Here is a 15,912-nt window from a genome sequence, read left to right on the forward strand (position 1 = left end):
AAGACTCAGACACACACATACAGGATGCATCTTGTGGTCCAAATCTTTTTACCCTGAGCCAAACAATGTAAAAGGCTTGGCTTAGGGCAGTCATGCTCTTATCTATTTAGAGATACATTTTCAGTACTGGGCTCCTGCTGCTGTGCAAATTTTGATATAAGAATATTCTAGTCCTCTTCAAAGCCAAAGGGATAGTGTCTTCCAAGTAATCTGGTCCATTTCAAGGTAACTGATCTTACAACAAGAGTTGATAATGAGAGTTTCTGGCCAGAACAATGAGATAACATTCTCCCAGACATGTCCATTCAAACCTGAAGTCGAAAGTTAAAGTGGGTATACATTCTTCACAAAACCACAGGCACTAATGGTACATGCAACACACTGCAATCCTAATTATTCCATCTGGGCAAAGGATATTTGCAATTCACAGCAATTCCTGATAGAAGTAATAAGAAAGAAAAGAATACCAATAAGTCATTATCAAGTGTGTATTCATGTATATGGACTGACTCTTACCTTTTAAGTCAATATTTTTTCTGAGTTCCTTTTGGGTGTTTCATTAAGCAGACTATGTCCCTTGACATGAACATGTCAGTCCTCTCTCAAACAGATGAGATAGCAAGTTGTTCCTAAATTTGCCACTATGAGATAAGTGGCAGCTAAAATCACAAAATTCTTGGTACAGCTTAAAATTGATTGTTTTTCACTTCAGAGAAATTCAGCCAGAGTTAAGTCAGTTACAGCACCCAAATCCCCAATGACAAAGTAACAAAGTTCAAGATTACTGCTACCTTTATTTTTATTTACATAGGAACAACAAGGTAATTTTTTTCACCCTTCCCTCAGTTAACTACATTAATTCTTGCTTATCACCAATTGGAATACACTGCACTATCCTCTTGTGTTGTTGATTAATTGCTACTTTCATGCAACAAAAGCAGATCAAAAAAAAAAAAGTCAGGCCTTTTGATGTCAGGAAATGCACATGGAAACTCCTCCAAGTAATGGTAACAAAATGAATCAATTACATTTAAACAAGTTCTAGCCTAAACTAAGCAACCCTACAACAGACACATTAAATAAAAATTTTATTTCAGCATGTTTGTACATCCCAAGGTAAGTGTAACAGACTTCTTTTTCTTTTCTTATAATAAACTCCTAATTGACACATTTTTGAAGTTAATTTCCTGTGTTTCAGTGAGATTGTTTGGATTCTGGAGAACATGGGAGGGCAAGAAGGGAAAGAATTATTAAAAGTATTCTTCTGCAGAAGAAAAATGGCTATGTAATTCCTACGCAAATGTTTGTTAACTTCCCCTGCCATAAAACCAGTGATGTCATTCTACACAGCAGTAAGCACAGTTATAACGAACACCGAGTTTTTAAATCACTGACAGCTTACGGAAATTAAGAATATTACTCAAAAATCTCCTCTCCCTAGAGTACCACATCTGTGGAAGAGGAGACTATGCCCAGCTGGGGTTATATACATACTCAGCATCAACAAAACTGAAGTCATTTTTCCCTGCACAACAGGAAAAGTTGTTTTTTTCCCCCTTAGGACTCTGAGCAATGAAAGCCATGACTTTATATGGCCCTGTATAAAAACACAAGAAGGCTGGATCACATTCTATTAGGAAAAGCAGCTCAACATCAGAACTCCTCTTCCTTTAAAATAAAACCTAAAAAAATGACTAAAAAAATTTCTTCCTACCTTTGAAAATTATTTTATCTTTGCTTCATTTTCTCTACTGTAAACTACAGATTAATACTTTCAAAGAGAGTATAAGGAGCTTATAAATTCGAATTTGCCGTGTGGCTCTCACACCAAAAGTAGTCTGCATTTTTTTTTCTCCTACAGTAAGCATTAAATAAAATATCTAAACTTGGTTCTAGTGAGAAAAACAATATAAACCATTATTACTATAGTATCAATAATACTAAATATTTACTACACCAAGATTTGTTGTTTATTAGGAATGAAATATAGTACAACCATATCTTCAGCTTTAAAATTACCTCGAGGGGCTTCCCTGGTGGCGCAGTGGTTAGGAATCTGCCTGCCAATGCAAGGGACAAGGGTTCGAGCCCTGGTCCGGGAAGATCCCACATGCCGCAGAGCAAATAAGCCCGTGTGCCACAACTACTGAGCCTGCACTCTAGAGCTCGCGAGCCACAACAACTGAAGCCCGCACGCCTAGAGCCCGTGCTCCGCAACGAGAAGCCACAGCAATGAGAAGCCACCGCAATGAGAAGCCCAAGCACCGCAGTGAAGAGTAGCCCCCACTCGCCGCAACTAGAGAAAGCCCGTATGCAGCAACGAAGACCCAACACAGCCAAAAATAAATAAAATAAAAATTTTAAAAATTTTTAAAAATTGTAAATAAATAAAATTAAAGTGACCTTGAATTGACTGGAATACCAACTCTACATCAACATGAAATTGTAAAATGGTTGCAAAACTTGAGGTAGCATGATTATACCCCTTTTGATTAATATTTAACATAACTAAACCTAGAGCAACTGCAAATGTTTCATCTTGGCTTTTCTAAATGTCACAACTCAAATTACAAGTCAACATTCAAATTAACAATTAAAATCACCACTAAACCAACGTAACATTTTAAACAAAGGGCAGTTCAACCAAACTGTCACAAAGAGTTCAGATTTCTACATCCTAATCAGCCGAAAAGTTGCTCGATTATTTAGATTTTTTAAAAAATTTTGTTACCTATCAGAAATATACCTACTGTTTTCATTTTCTACCTGTGCCACATTTATCTTAAGTTTTATACTTCTGGATCTTTCAACCATTAGAGATCAACCATCAAATTACTTCAACAAGTAGAAATAGCAACACTGCTCCCGAACAGCAATTTCTGCATTGCTAGACACTTATCTAGTTGGTAGATTTATACCATTGTTCATTCTTAGTTCCTTAAATGTAAAAAAATATCCACAGAATGGTGGCATACCTCTAAATTAGATTAAATATGGTACAAAGTTATTTTTAGTTAGGTTCAAGTTTTAAAAAGGCACTAATCATTCTTCTCAAAGGCTAATCTACTCAAGTTCCTCCCATATTAAAATAATAAAAAGCCCCAAACATTTCCACACATAAGCATCAAGCTATGCTACAACTTTTGGAAAGAAGAAATGTTATTTATGTAATGTTCAAGCACAAGGATATTAGAATAATGGACCTAATATCAAATCAGGGTCTGGATCATACCTATTGTTAATAAAAATAAATTTGACCTTTATTCTGATGATGGGCCTTTCAAACACCAGCATGACTAAATGTCATTTATGTGTTCTTTCAAATGTAATTCTAATTTTTAAAAATACTCTTATCTTCTACTATGCAAAGGAAAAAGGAAGAAAACTCCCATAAACGATTACAAGCTGGTTCTTATTCATGAAAAAAAAATACAAGAAACATTCATGTAATATTTATTTGAGATCTGTTCCCTCCTTGCATGCTAGAAAGATGAAGACAAACACTTCCAACTATTCAGACAGATCATTCCACAGTTGTAACTTTCATCATAGTTCTTAAAGCGGTATGGTGAGGTCAGCTCACAAACAGCTTAAGTAGCAAAACTAGAAATTGGTGGTAGTAGTATCAGGCTACATAACAGCCTCTCCAAAGAATATGAAGTAAGAGAACTAAAATGTGCTGGCAACATGCCAAGAGACTGGATAGAATATAGCTTTGAGCAATGAATATGCAGAGCTTACAGTATATAGCAATTCATCATCTCTTACCCTGTAGCTTGATTTTCCTTGTTTTAAACCAAAAACAGCCATATATAAGGGGTATTTAACAGTACCAGTTTTCTCCATGCTTAATGACTGGGAAAGGCATCTAGGCTTGAAATGACTTGGTAACCTAAATACACACCCTAAAATGAAAAATCTGACTTCCATCCTATGTGAGGATGAGTAAGGTAAACTATACAATTGTATTGATATTATTCTGCACAGAATAGCTTTTATTCTCCAAAAATTATACTGCCCTCAGCATAATCCTAAGGCTTGGGTTCTTCTATATTGTCAGTTCTGACTATCTCTGCAACTGGTTGACATGTAGAATTTGTCAACCTTCTCAACAGATTTAATAAAGAATTAATTCTGTCAGATCAAAGGACATAATTTTGGTCAGAAACAATTCCTTTGACCTTAGTCAAAATATATGTTACTTTTAAAATTTCACCTTTATTAAATCATATATTTTAAAAGCATAATAAACTCCAATTCTTAAGTCTCTGACACTTCCTAAACATTTTCTTTCTCAAGAACCAAAAGAAAATGTGGTTATTTTAGGCGAGAGAATCATATTCAATTCAAATCCACATGCATTTAACACCTATTTTGTGCCAGACATTATACTGAGAACTGAGGAAACAAAGATAAATATGTATATGGTCTCACAGAGCTGACAATCTAGTTGGGAAAACCAGACCATTTCAAACTCAATCAAGTTCTGCCCCCTACCCTCATACTGCCACCCACGTGCTCTACTAGCTAGAGGAACAAAAGCTCTGGTATCCTCCAGGAAACTGTAAGTAAATCTGCCAGGCAAGACGGAAAAATCTTCAGAGAAGATAAGCTACGTCTTGAAAGATGAGAATTTCACAAGGGAAAGTGGGATACTGCAGGCCAAGAAGGACAGAAGGAGCAAAATCAAGAAAGCACAAAAACATGGCATGCGTGAGGAAACCCATGTGGCAAGGGTAGGGATAACAATTTTGGGTACATGTGCTACTACTCTTCTACCCTCAGCCCATGACAGACCTCACTGATCAATTAAAGCATGTTTAAGTCCACATGAGACTCAAACTCCTTCTCAACAGATAACTCAAAACCAATGGAAGGAGGCAAGTCCATGAGATGAAATTTATGTGCTATCCTCAGCCTGGGAAGAGAAAGTGGTGGGATTTGAGGCTAGAAGGGTAAATTAAGAACAGATTATGAATGACCATGAATGCTAGGCAAACAAGTTTAGATTTTATTCCGTGGGCAACCAAGGGTGAACAGAGGATTTTATGAGAAATGATGACATGATCAACTCTGGCAGATGTCTGGCAGATGTGTGAAGAAAGCTTTTGGACCAACAGAGTAAAGGCAGAAAGAACAGTTTAAGAAGCTATACCTTCGGGACTTCCCTGGTGGCGCAGTGGTTAAGACTCCATGCTCCCAATGCAGGGGGCCCAGGTTCAATCCCTGGTCAGGGAACTAGATCCCACATGCAAGCCGCAACTGAGAGTTCGCATGCCATAACTAAGGAGCCCACCAGCCGCAACTAAGGAGCACACGTGCCACAACTAAAGGAGCCCTTGAGCCGCAACTAAGGAGCCTGCCTGCCGCAACTAAGACCCGGCACAACCAAATAAATAAATTAAATAAATATTAAAAAAAAAAAAAAGAAGCTATAGCTTCTCAGTCCAGGCAAGACACAATGAAGCTTGCCTTCTTAGTCCAGGCAAGATGCAATGAGGCCTGAATTTCAGCAATGGCAAAAATCTATTGCAGGTTCTAAAACAAAAATGTAATGTTTTAGATTTCATAATTCTTGGTGCCTTTTTTTTTTTTTATAACTTTATTTATTTATTTTTGGCTGCATTGGGTCTTCGTTGCTGTGCACCAGTTTTTCTCTAGTTGCGGCGAGCAGGGGCTACTCTTCATTGCGGTGCGCGGGCTTCTCACTGCGGTGGCTTCTCTTGTTGCGGAGCATAGGTTCTAGGCGCGCGGGCTTCAGTAGTTGCGGCATGCCAGCTCAGTAGTTGTGGCTCATGGGCTCTAGAGCGCAGGCTCAGTAGTTGTGGCACACGGGCTTAGTTGCTCCATGGCATGTGGGATCTTCCCAGACCGGGCTCGAACCTGTAACCCCTGCATTGGCAGGCGGATTCTTAACCACTGAGCCACCAGGGGAGCTCCTAATTCTTGGTTTTAAAACAAGTTTGAGAAAAATTAGTATTCTAATTAGAATTCCCTAATAATACTCAAAAAGGAAAAGAAAAGACAAATTAAGGTAAACACTAGAATTAAAGAAGTGAATCACAATTCAAAATTACTCAAGACTATAAATCCAGAAATAGATATTTCAGGTTTAGCATCAAGAAAGAGAACATCCTCATGACCAGACTAATACTCAGCAAGTCTTTTCTTCCTGAGGGCACTAATACTCTAGCCAACAACAAACACTACTTACCTTACATGCCCTTACAAATCCCAGTGAGATGCAGAAAGCACAAAAGTCAAATTTAAAACCATATCTCAGCCTTTAAACTCTAAAATTCTTTGTGAATACAACCCATATGTAGCACTTTGGGCAGTATGCAAAAAAAGCAACTTCCTATCATTTCTGCAGAATGTTTAATAAATGAAAGTATTCTAATTAAAAATTAAAACTTCACTGTAGATCAAAAGGCCAAAGAGAAAGTTTTTCTGTTTTGGAAAAAGAAATTCTTTAGCTGTTGCAAACAAAGGCTAATGTAATGATGTGAAATCCAGGTGCAACATATCAACAAGCATGCTAGAAAAGTTATCATTACTGTTTTAAGACCTAAGGATATTCAAACTAAAGATAAAATTATCCTGTAGTGAATGCCAACAATGCACTTCATACTACATAGACACATATTCAAGGGTTCTACTTTGTTCTCATCCCAATTCTTTTGTGTCCCAGTAACAAACTCTCAAATTGGGATTATCTTCCTTTTAAAACAAGCTGAAATGAAAAACATGAACTCCAGCAATAAAATTTATTTGTGGTAATTGTTTATTCTGAGAAAGCAAATCAGATGAACAGTTTATCATAATCAATCTCTTTTCCAGAAAGATATGGATTAGCTAGTCATGAGCAGGGTCTATTTCTCATGATGTCATTCTAAAGTCATCACTAAATGTTACACATGCCATGCTTCCTTCAAATCAATCAGAAAACAAGTCATCCTAGACTGAGGTCAAATTCCTTTCCAACTAAAAGAGCTCCAAACTTAAGTAATGGTCCACTTACTAAGTAATAATCAGAGACCAAATTCCAGAAAAACCCTCCTCCTGTACCTCCCCCACCTTAAAAAAAAAAAAAAATTAGTCTCCTTTTAGCTCAGTGTAATGGAATGTGACCTGTAGTTAAGGGGTTTTCCATTCCTATTTACTGCTTAGAGAACATGAAGCAGATCTATTCTCTCTCAGAAGGGTAATGTATTTTTTAAAAAGAAAAAAAGTGAAGTGTAGGGGGTTAATCATATATAATAATTAGAACAAACAAAAGGTAAGTTGATTTACTAGATTTCTCATGTTTGACAGAATGAGTACATTTAAATCACAACTGAATGTTTATTTTTATTTTACAACCTGATCAGACATCTAAAAGATTTATGATTTGTGTGACTACTAATAACTAGGTAGGGAAGGGGAGGTTAAAACTACAACTACTTAAATAAATCTTCACACATGAAACTACTATAAACATCTTTTCACAACAAATCATATCTTTATCATTGAAGTTACACACTTAAGTACCTAAGCATAGAGACAAGAACAGGGAATAAATATTTTTAAAATGCACTTCACAGTTTAAAATTAAACACATCTATCTAGAGTTCAGTTTCTCATTTTTAAAAAAAAGAAGATATTTGACTAGATGATCTTTAAAGCTACTCTGATACTTTAACGCAAGTTGTAAAGTGAACAAATTCTATGATTTAATTCAGACAAACCTCTTTCAAGATAACCCCCTTAAGGATATACTTTACTTACATTCTTCCTACACCTTCATACATGTTAGTCTCATCTACCAAAGTCATAATCTCTGTATCTGTAAGATGTGCATGCTTTTTCGTTCTGTTTAGCTGTTCAATCTGTATGTCTGCAAGCTTCACCTTCTGTTGAGTGTCAATAACTTTGGCTTGAAGCTCTGTGAAGGCCTAAAAAATAAGTCCGTGATTTAGTAGGTGCAACATTTTACAGGAAACATTTAAGTCAAATCTAAATATATTAAAATAAAGCCTACTAACCAGAGACAAAGCTGTGAAATTTACCACAGCAAACATCAATAAAAATCAATATAATTGTAAACAATCAAGCCACTATGCTAAATGCATTTGACTCTTGAACAATTCGGTGATTAGGGGCATTGACCCTCCATGCAATTGAAAATCCAAGTATAATTTATAGGTGGCAGTTCCTATACAGCAGTTCCTCTGTATCCTTGGTTCTACATCTGTGGATTCAACCAACTACACATCGTGTAGTACTCTAGTATTTTCTATTTTTAAAAATCTGCATACAACTGGATCCCCGCAGTTCAAACCAGTGTTGTTCAAGGGTCAACTGTACTGAATTTACTCAGTCCTCAGAAGATGCAACCTATATGAAGCAGAACAAAGGTAAATAATAACCATATCAAGTAGCAGGTATCCAAGGAGTAATAAAAGCACTAAATGCAACAGTCAGAGGATGACACCCAGAGATCCAAAACAAGAAACATAAATGTAACAACTCACTACATCTGTATTACACAACTAGGTGTAAAGTACTTTCCCACATTTGTTGAAGTATTAACATGTGAATATTAATATGAGAATACTGACAGATATAATAAATGTCTCATTTACTCTTTTCAATAATCCTGAGTTAGGGATGGCAGTTTCACCACCACAGTTTACAAATTAACTATATGTTTTAAAGAGATATAAATGACTTGCACAGGGCTGAACAACTACTAGGTGGAAAAGCAAGTACTTAAATCCATTTCTGCTGACCTCTAGTTCAGGAATCTTTCTATTCTACTATCTACAGTAATATTCAGAAAATGAGTATTTTAAGAGAAAGACAAAAAGAATTTCAAAGCATTGGTAGAAGAATTGCATCATGATCTTCATACGCACATACCAAGCCAAATTTGACACTTGAGTACCCTTACTCAAAGATAAAAGATTCATGGATACTCATGAAGTGCCTAGAATGACTTTCACATGCTCTCAAATTTATGCCTTAATAATAACATTTGCGGCTGCAATACACAGCAAAAGCTACTACTTAATTTTTATTCTCACTTTGTTCTCACCTACTAGTAAGGTTTCAAAAGATTCATTTTGGGGGAGAGGAAGTGCCTAAAGTTTCCTAATAGTCTCCACCTGCCGCCCCCCCACCCCCGCCAAAAAAAAACCTTATAAAGATATTAGAAGACCTTTAAACAAGTTTTTTTTTTCAGTTAATTTCACTGGTTGTCAAAACTACCCAATTTAAGTCTGTAATCATTTTCTCAGTTTGCATTCACTGTCCACAGGTTTCCTAGCAACAAATTCAAATAATACTGAGAGGTAAGTCCATTCACAGCTGTACTCTATTGTTAGCTCTTTCACTAAACCCTAACTTAAATTTGAACTTTTAACAGAAAAAAAAGGTAAACTTTTATAACATTTTAAGACACAGTTTGCTAAGGAAGCTAGTATATTGTTAATGCTAAGATATTACAGCACTAGAGACCACATAAGGACTAAAGGTGCAAGTTTCAAACAAGAAGCAAGACACACACACACATAAATCCTCAGAGCAATAACAAACAGCTTCATTTATTAGGTGGAAAAGCTATTTCAGCTGTCCTATTTCTTATGCAGAGGTTGACCAGGAGACAGCCTTAAGTAAAATTTGCTCTTCTAACGAACCTAAACTAACGGTCAAAAGGTGGGAAGTAAGGCAGAGAATACTGGATTCTAGTCCCAACCTTGATCTGAGTCTTTTCTGAAACTGTTTCCTTTTCTAAAAAAGTATAGGTTTAAAGTAGGTGAAGTCTAGGAATCCCGACAACTCTTAAGCTGCGAAAACGTTCCTGAGTAACAACACATTTATAGGCAATTGTTTGAAAAGAGAAACCCAATTCCTTCTGATACCGATTTTATCTGGAAAACTTTGTTTCTTTTTTGACAAGTCTTTAAAAACGGGGGCGGGGGGGAGCTGAGACCAAAGCCCTAAGATGAACACTGCTATGAGAATACCTAACTGAACTGTATGTAGCGACCTTACAAGGTATGGGATTGAAGAAATGGCCTAAAAACACAGGTTGGACTTGGATTTTTTCAAAGCAAATTAGAATGCATAATTAGATGCCTCAGCTCGGGCAGCCGTCTCAAAGGGCTCCAGCTGGAAACGCTCACTTCAGGCCTCACTATGGAACTGAAAACTCCAAGCTCAACGAAAGGTCTCTGGAACTCGGAACAAGGGAACAGAACAGCTATCAGCCCGTCAGACTTAACCAGGCCCAGCACAACCGGCTCTTACCCAGCAAAGAGCAGCTCGCCCCCGACTCCAGCCTAAAGAGACCCTGTCCCGCCTTAGGACTCTGGGAAACCATTCCCCATTTCCCTGGAGCCTTCCGCAGGACTCGAGTCTCACTCGATATTCTTGTCCACAGTCCCCTTAGTTTCCAAAGAAAAAGTCTCTGCCTGCTAAAGACCCTCTTTTACCTTCTTCAACTCCAAATCCACGGGGGCCGCCATCTTGCTTCACGCCTGCGCAGTGGGAGAAAGCCGGAAAGAGGATGGGGGCAGGGCGCTCCTTGAAGGTTTGATTTCCCCCTTCCTTCTGCGCCTGCGCATGAGTCAGGCTGATCGGTTTTTCAACCTTCTCCAGCGCTGGCAACCCCTGAAATATCCAGGATTCCGATTCAGAGTACATCTTCCCCATACGACCTATAGGCCTGCCCTGTTTCTCCACATCCTTGCAAACACAGCACAACGCGCAGATTTCGTGTATGGATTTAAGCATTTTGACAAATAGCTTAATTTGTGCTGCTAAATTGAGATGTATGTAGATCAGGCCAAAACCTCTTAAGTCATTCATGCCTTCGGCCAGTCCCTGTGCTGTCAGGCATGAGAGAATCGGCATGAGAGAGTCAGCCTGCGAGAATCAGCCTGAGCTTCAGGCATGGCAGTGTGGAGAAGACCAGAAGGCTTAGTTGAAGTGTTCTCCCAAAGAACTTATTTCTACTGAACGCTCCTGGAAGACCTTCTAGACATAGCGGTTCTCACGAGAGGCCACATTAGTTTGTTTAAAAAAAAAACAAAACAGATTCTCTGATCCTCATCCCAATCTTAATTACTTAGAATCTTTGCGATGGGGCCCAGAAATTTGCACTTTTGCAAACTCCCCTTACGACCTGGTGCAAGTGGTCTGCAAACCACATTTTGAGAATCTGCTATAAAGTACCTGGCGTTTGAACCAGAAGAGTGACTAGTAATTGGACTTTTGGACATGAAAGAAATATATGTCTTACCTACTCTAAAAATCTGTGGGGGAGAAGAAAGGGCAGGGAATTTGGAACTAGACAGATCTGTATTCAAGGTTTGGTCTACCTTGAGCCTAGGTATGTCTGGTTCCTATACTAGTTGTATAGCAATAGAGTTTGTCTCCTCATTTAATATGGGAATAACCCTAACAGTGTTATTCTGAGGAATAAATAAGATCAGGATGAAAAGCTCCGAGCATAACACAATGCACACAGTAGGTACACGATAAATAGTTGTAGTTAAGTTCATGTAGTTAGCATTGTTGTGTTTGTCTTTCAAGGTCCAGCAAATGGGCCACATCCTCCTTTATGTATTTTTTAATTTTTTACATCACTCATCACACAGACCATAAATAATCTCTCCTCAGACTCTCAAGACTACATCTATTCCTTTTTCAAGGCGCTTTCTATCTTAAACAAAATTTTTTTCGTATTAGACTTACTAGCAATCCAAGTGTCCATCAGTGAATGAATGTATAAACAAAATGTGGTATATACCAGGGGTCCTCAACCCCCGGGCCGAGGACCAAGCGAAGCTTCATCTGCCTATCCCCATCGCTCACATGACTGCCTGAACCATCCCCCCACCCCACCCCACCCAGTCCGTGGAAAAATTGTCTTCCATGAAACCGGTCCCTGGTGCCAAAAATGTTGGGGACTGCTGGTATATACATAAAATGGAATAGCATTCAGCCTTTAAAAGGAATGAAATTCTAATTCTACTTAGAATTCTAATGCTACAACACGGATGAACCTTGAGGACATTACGCTAAGTGAAATAAACCAGTCACAAGACAAATACCGTATGATACCATTTATATGAGGGACTTAGAGTAGTCAAAATCATAAAGACAGAAAGTAGAATGGTGTTGCCAGGAGCCAGGGGGAAGGGACAGAAAGGGGAATTCTTGTTTAATAGGTATAGAGTTTCAGTTTTACAAGATGAAAAGAGTTCTGGAGATGGAAAGTGGTGATGGTAACACAACATTATGAATGTTTTTAATACCACTGAACTGTACACTTAAAAATGATTACAATAGTAAATGTTATATTATGTATATTTCACCACATTAAAAAAATGAAAAAATGTATTTGTTCTTCTTTCAAATCTACATGTTCTTTTCTTTTTCATAATGATATACAGTGATATGTTCTTGCCTAATAGTGAAAATAATTAGAACATAATGAACATAATTATTTTTAAATTTCTTTACAATGTTTTATCACCTGAAGTTTTTTGGGTGTGAATTCTTCCACTGGGGGCGTCTGCTGGTCTTTCTTATGAGACTTGATTTTCTCATTTGACTCATAAGTTTTTGATTAAGTTCCTAACTTCAGTGTCTAGCATGTCCTGGACAATGAAAATATCTCACATTCACTTCTTTTTTTTTTTTTTTTTTGACTGCGCCGCACGGCTTGTGGGATTTTAGTTCCCTGACCAGGGATTGAACCCGGGCCCTCAGCAGTGAAAGCGCCAAGTTCTAACCACTGGACCACCAGGGAATTCTTCCACATTCACTTCTACCAGAGCCCTGTGAGAGACATGAGTTCCAGACCAATTTTTAGGGTGATTCTTGACACCACATGAGTGAAGCAAATTTAGGGAAAAATAAACTTTGCCCTGAGCATAAAGTTGGCAGAATGTGTTATATGTTTATGGACTGGCAGCCACTGTAATATGTTTCCTTTTTTTTTTTTAATATTTATTTATTTATTTATTTGGTTGTGCCGGGTCCTAGTCGTGGCAGGCAGGCTCCTTAGTTGCGGCACGTGGGCTCCTTAGTAGCGGCATGCGTGTGGAATCTAGTTCCCTGGCCAGGGATCAAACCCGGGCCCCCTGCATTGGGAGCACGGAGTCTTACCTGCTGTGCCACCAGGGAAGTCCCTGTAATATGTTTCTATATCTCCCTTTTATTTGGGCCTTCAAAATAAATATTTCCTTTCTCTCTCCAGAGCTTCTAAAGTGGCAGGAAAAGACTGTCTATGAAAGCCCTAAAGAGTTTGCAGTCCTTGGACACTTGCCTGGAGAATAACCATGCTGTGCTTGCTTCTATTATTTTTATTTAAAAAGAAAAAAAAACAAAAACAGACTTCACACTGAAAGCTTCACTACTACAGGGATATACTCCTTCTGAGGTTCAAACGGTCCACAGTCGTGGAATTTAAAAGGTGATCCTCTATTACCCTTCGGCTCTGCTAATCCATGCACAATACACTTACTTATTCATTCAACAAATATTTATTGAACATCTGTTAGGCACTAATCTAGGGCCTTGGGATATAACAATTAACAAGAGACAAATTCCCTGACCTCATGGAGCACACATTCCAGTGGGGAAAGACAAACAGTAAACATGCAGGGACTTCCCTAGTGGTCCAGTGGCTAAGACTCTGCTTTCCCAATACAGGGGGCCCAGGTTCGATCCCTGCTCAGGGAACTAGATCCCACATGCCACAACTAAAGACAAAGATCCCGCACGCAGCAACAAAGATCCCACTTGCTACAACTAAGACCTGGCACAGCCAAATAAATAAATAAATATTGTTTTAAAAAAAGATTGTATGTTCCAATAGCTAGAATAAACAAATTTATTTTTAAAAAACATGCAAACAAATAATTTCATATATTAATAAGTATTATTAAGAAGAAAATAGCAATGTAGTTAGAGACTGACTGGGTGGAGGCCACTTAGGTGTGGGAAGCTCTCTGGAAGGCCATAACATTTGAGATGAGACCTGAAAATGAGAATTAGACAGCTATGCGAAGAGCTGGGGAAAGAGCATTCCAGACAGAAGGAACAGCAAGAGCAAAGGGTTTAGGATGGGAGCAGGCTTGGCATATTTGAAGAACAAAAGGAAGACATCAGTGTGGCTGGATGGGGAGAATGGTAGAAGGCGGTGACATCAGAGAGTTGGACAGGGGGCCAGACCATGAAAGACCTTGTAAGCTACAGTCAGGGATCAGAATGTTATTCTTTTTTTTGGCTGCCTTGGGTCTTTGTTGCTGCACGCAGGCTTTCTTTAGTTGTGTCAAGTGGGGGCTACTCCTCATTGCAGTGCGTGGGCTTCTCATTACAGTGGCTTCTCTTGTTGCAGAGCACGGGCTCTAGGCGCATGGGCTTCTGTAATTGCAGCACAGAGGCTCAGTAGTTGTGGCTCGCGGGCTCTAGAGCGCAGGCTCAGTAGTCGTGGCGCATGGGCTTAGTTGCTCCGCAGCATGGGGGATCTTCCCGGACCAGGGCTTGAACCCGTGTCCCCTGCATTGGCAGGCAGATTCTTAACCACTGTGCCATCAGGGAAGTCCCAGAATGTTATTCTGAGTGTGATTGGAAGCCATTGAATAATTTCAAGCAGGGGATTGATATGATCTGAAGAGATTGATATGATTCTATTTTAAGGAGACCATCGTGGGTTCTAGGTGGAGAATAGATTGGAAGGAGCAAGTGTTGAAGCAAAGAGACCAGTTAGGAGACTACTCCACTAGTACATGAGACAGATGCTGATGGTCTGGGCGAGGATGATGACGATGGAGGTAAACAGAAGTAGATGGATTCAGGTAGAGGTTACTGAACTCAATGAAGGAATGGATTGGGGGTACGGGGGTGGCCATGAAATAAAGAGAGGAATCAGAGATGATTTGTAGGGACTTCCCTGGTTGTCCAGTGGGTAAGTCTCTGTGCCCCCAGTGCAGGGAGCCTGGGTTCGATCCCTGGTCAGGGAACTAGATCCCACATGCATGCCACAACTAAAGATCCTGTGTGCTGCAACCAAGACCTGGCACAGCTTAAATAAATAAATAAATAAATATTTTTTTAAAAGATGATTTGTATCTCCAAATAAGTATGCTGAGTGAAAGAAACCAGACGAGAAAGAGTAACATGCTGTATGATTCCATGTCTAAAGTTCTAGAACATGCAAATAAATCTAAAGTGACAGAAAGATCAGTGCTTGCCAGGTAGATTGGGGGTGATGGAAACTAAGGCGGAGGTAGAAAGAAGGGGTTACAAAGGAGCATTAGATAACTTTTGTCGTGATGGATATATTTATTATCTTAATTATTAAGATGGTTTCCTAGGTGGGAACTTATCAAAGTGTACACTTAAATATATTCAGTTTATCATATGCAATTATACCTCAATAAAGTTGTTTTAGAAGAAAAATAAAGACTCCTAGGTTTTTGACCTGAGCAAACTTGTTAAGTGATATGTCTCTTACTGAGAAGAGAAAGTTAGTTCTTATGATATAGCCTACATGCAGCCTCAAAGCCACTCTCCAGGAATAATAAGAATAATCTTTCCTCCTGTGAATAGACTATATTAGTTAGAGTATAGGTTCAGCTGCTGTAACAGAGTTCCAAAATAGCAGTGGCTGAAACAAGATAGAAGCTCATTTCTCTCCATCACAATCATCCAGACATAAGCAACACATGGTAAGTACGTGAGTTCTACAATGCCGGAGTTCCCAGGCTCCATCTATCTTATCCATGTGATCCAAGATGACTCATCACCACCATGTCCATAGCTTAGCTAGAAGGAGGGGGAAAAGGACAGGGGAGGCTCACTCAGTCCCTTTAAAGGCATATCCCAGAAGTTGTAAATGTGGCTCTGTTCACATCA

General features: G+C 38.7%; 1 protein-coding gene across 1 annotated transcript in view; it reads right to left on the reverse strand.

The window, feature by feature from the left end:
* Positions 1-10,569, reverse strand: part of PFDN1 (prefoldin subunit 1) — a 61,897-nt gene extending 51,328 nt beyond the window's left edge. Inside the window, exons 1-2 of the mRNA XM_061188248.1 lie at positions 10,476-10,569; positions 7,768-7,934 (exon numbers count right to left, since the gene is read on the reverse strand). Of these exons, the coding sequence (XP_061044231.1) occupies positions 7,768-7,934; positions 10,476-10,508 (200 nt within the window). The 5' untranslated portion in view covers positions 10,509-10,569. The remainder of the gene's footprint in view (positions 1-7,767; positions 7,935-10,475) is intronic.
* Between the last annotated feature and the right edge of the window lie 5,343 nt (positions 10,570-15,912).

The sequence above is a fragment of the Eubalaena glacialis genome, chromosome 4 (genome assembly GCF_028564815.1).
Source record: "Eubalaena glacialis isolate mEubGla1 chromosome 4, mEubGla1.1.hap2.+ XY, whole genome shotgun sequence".
In the NCBI taxonomy this organism is placed as follows: Eukaryota; Metazoa; Chordata; class Mammalia; order Artiodactyla; family Balaenidae; genus Eubalaena; species Eubalaena glacialis.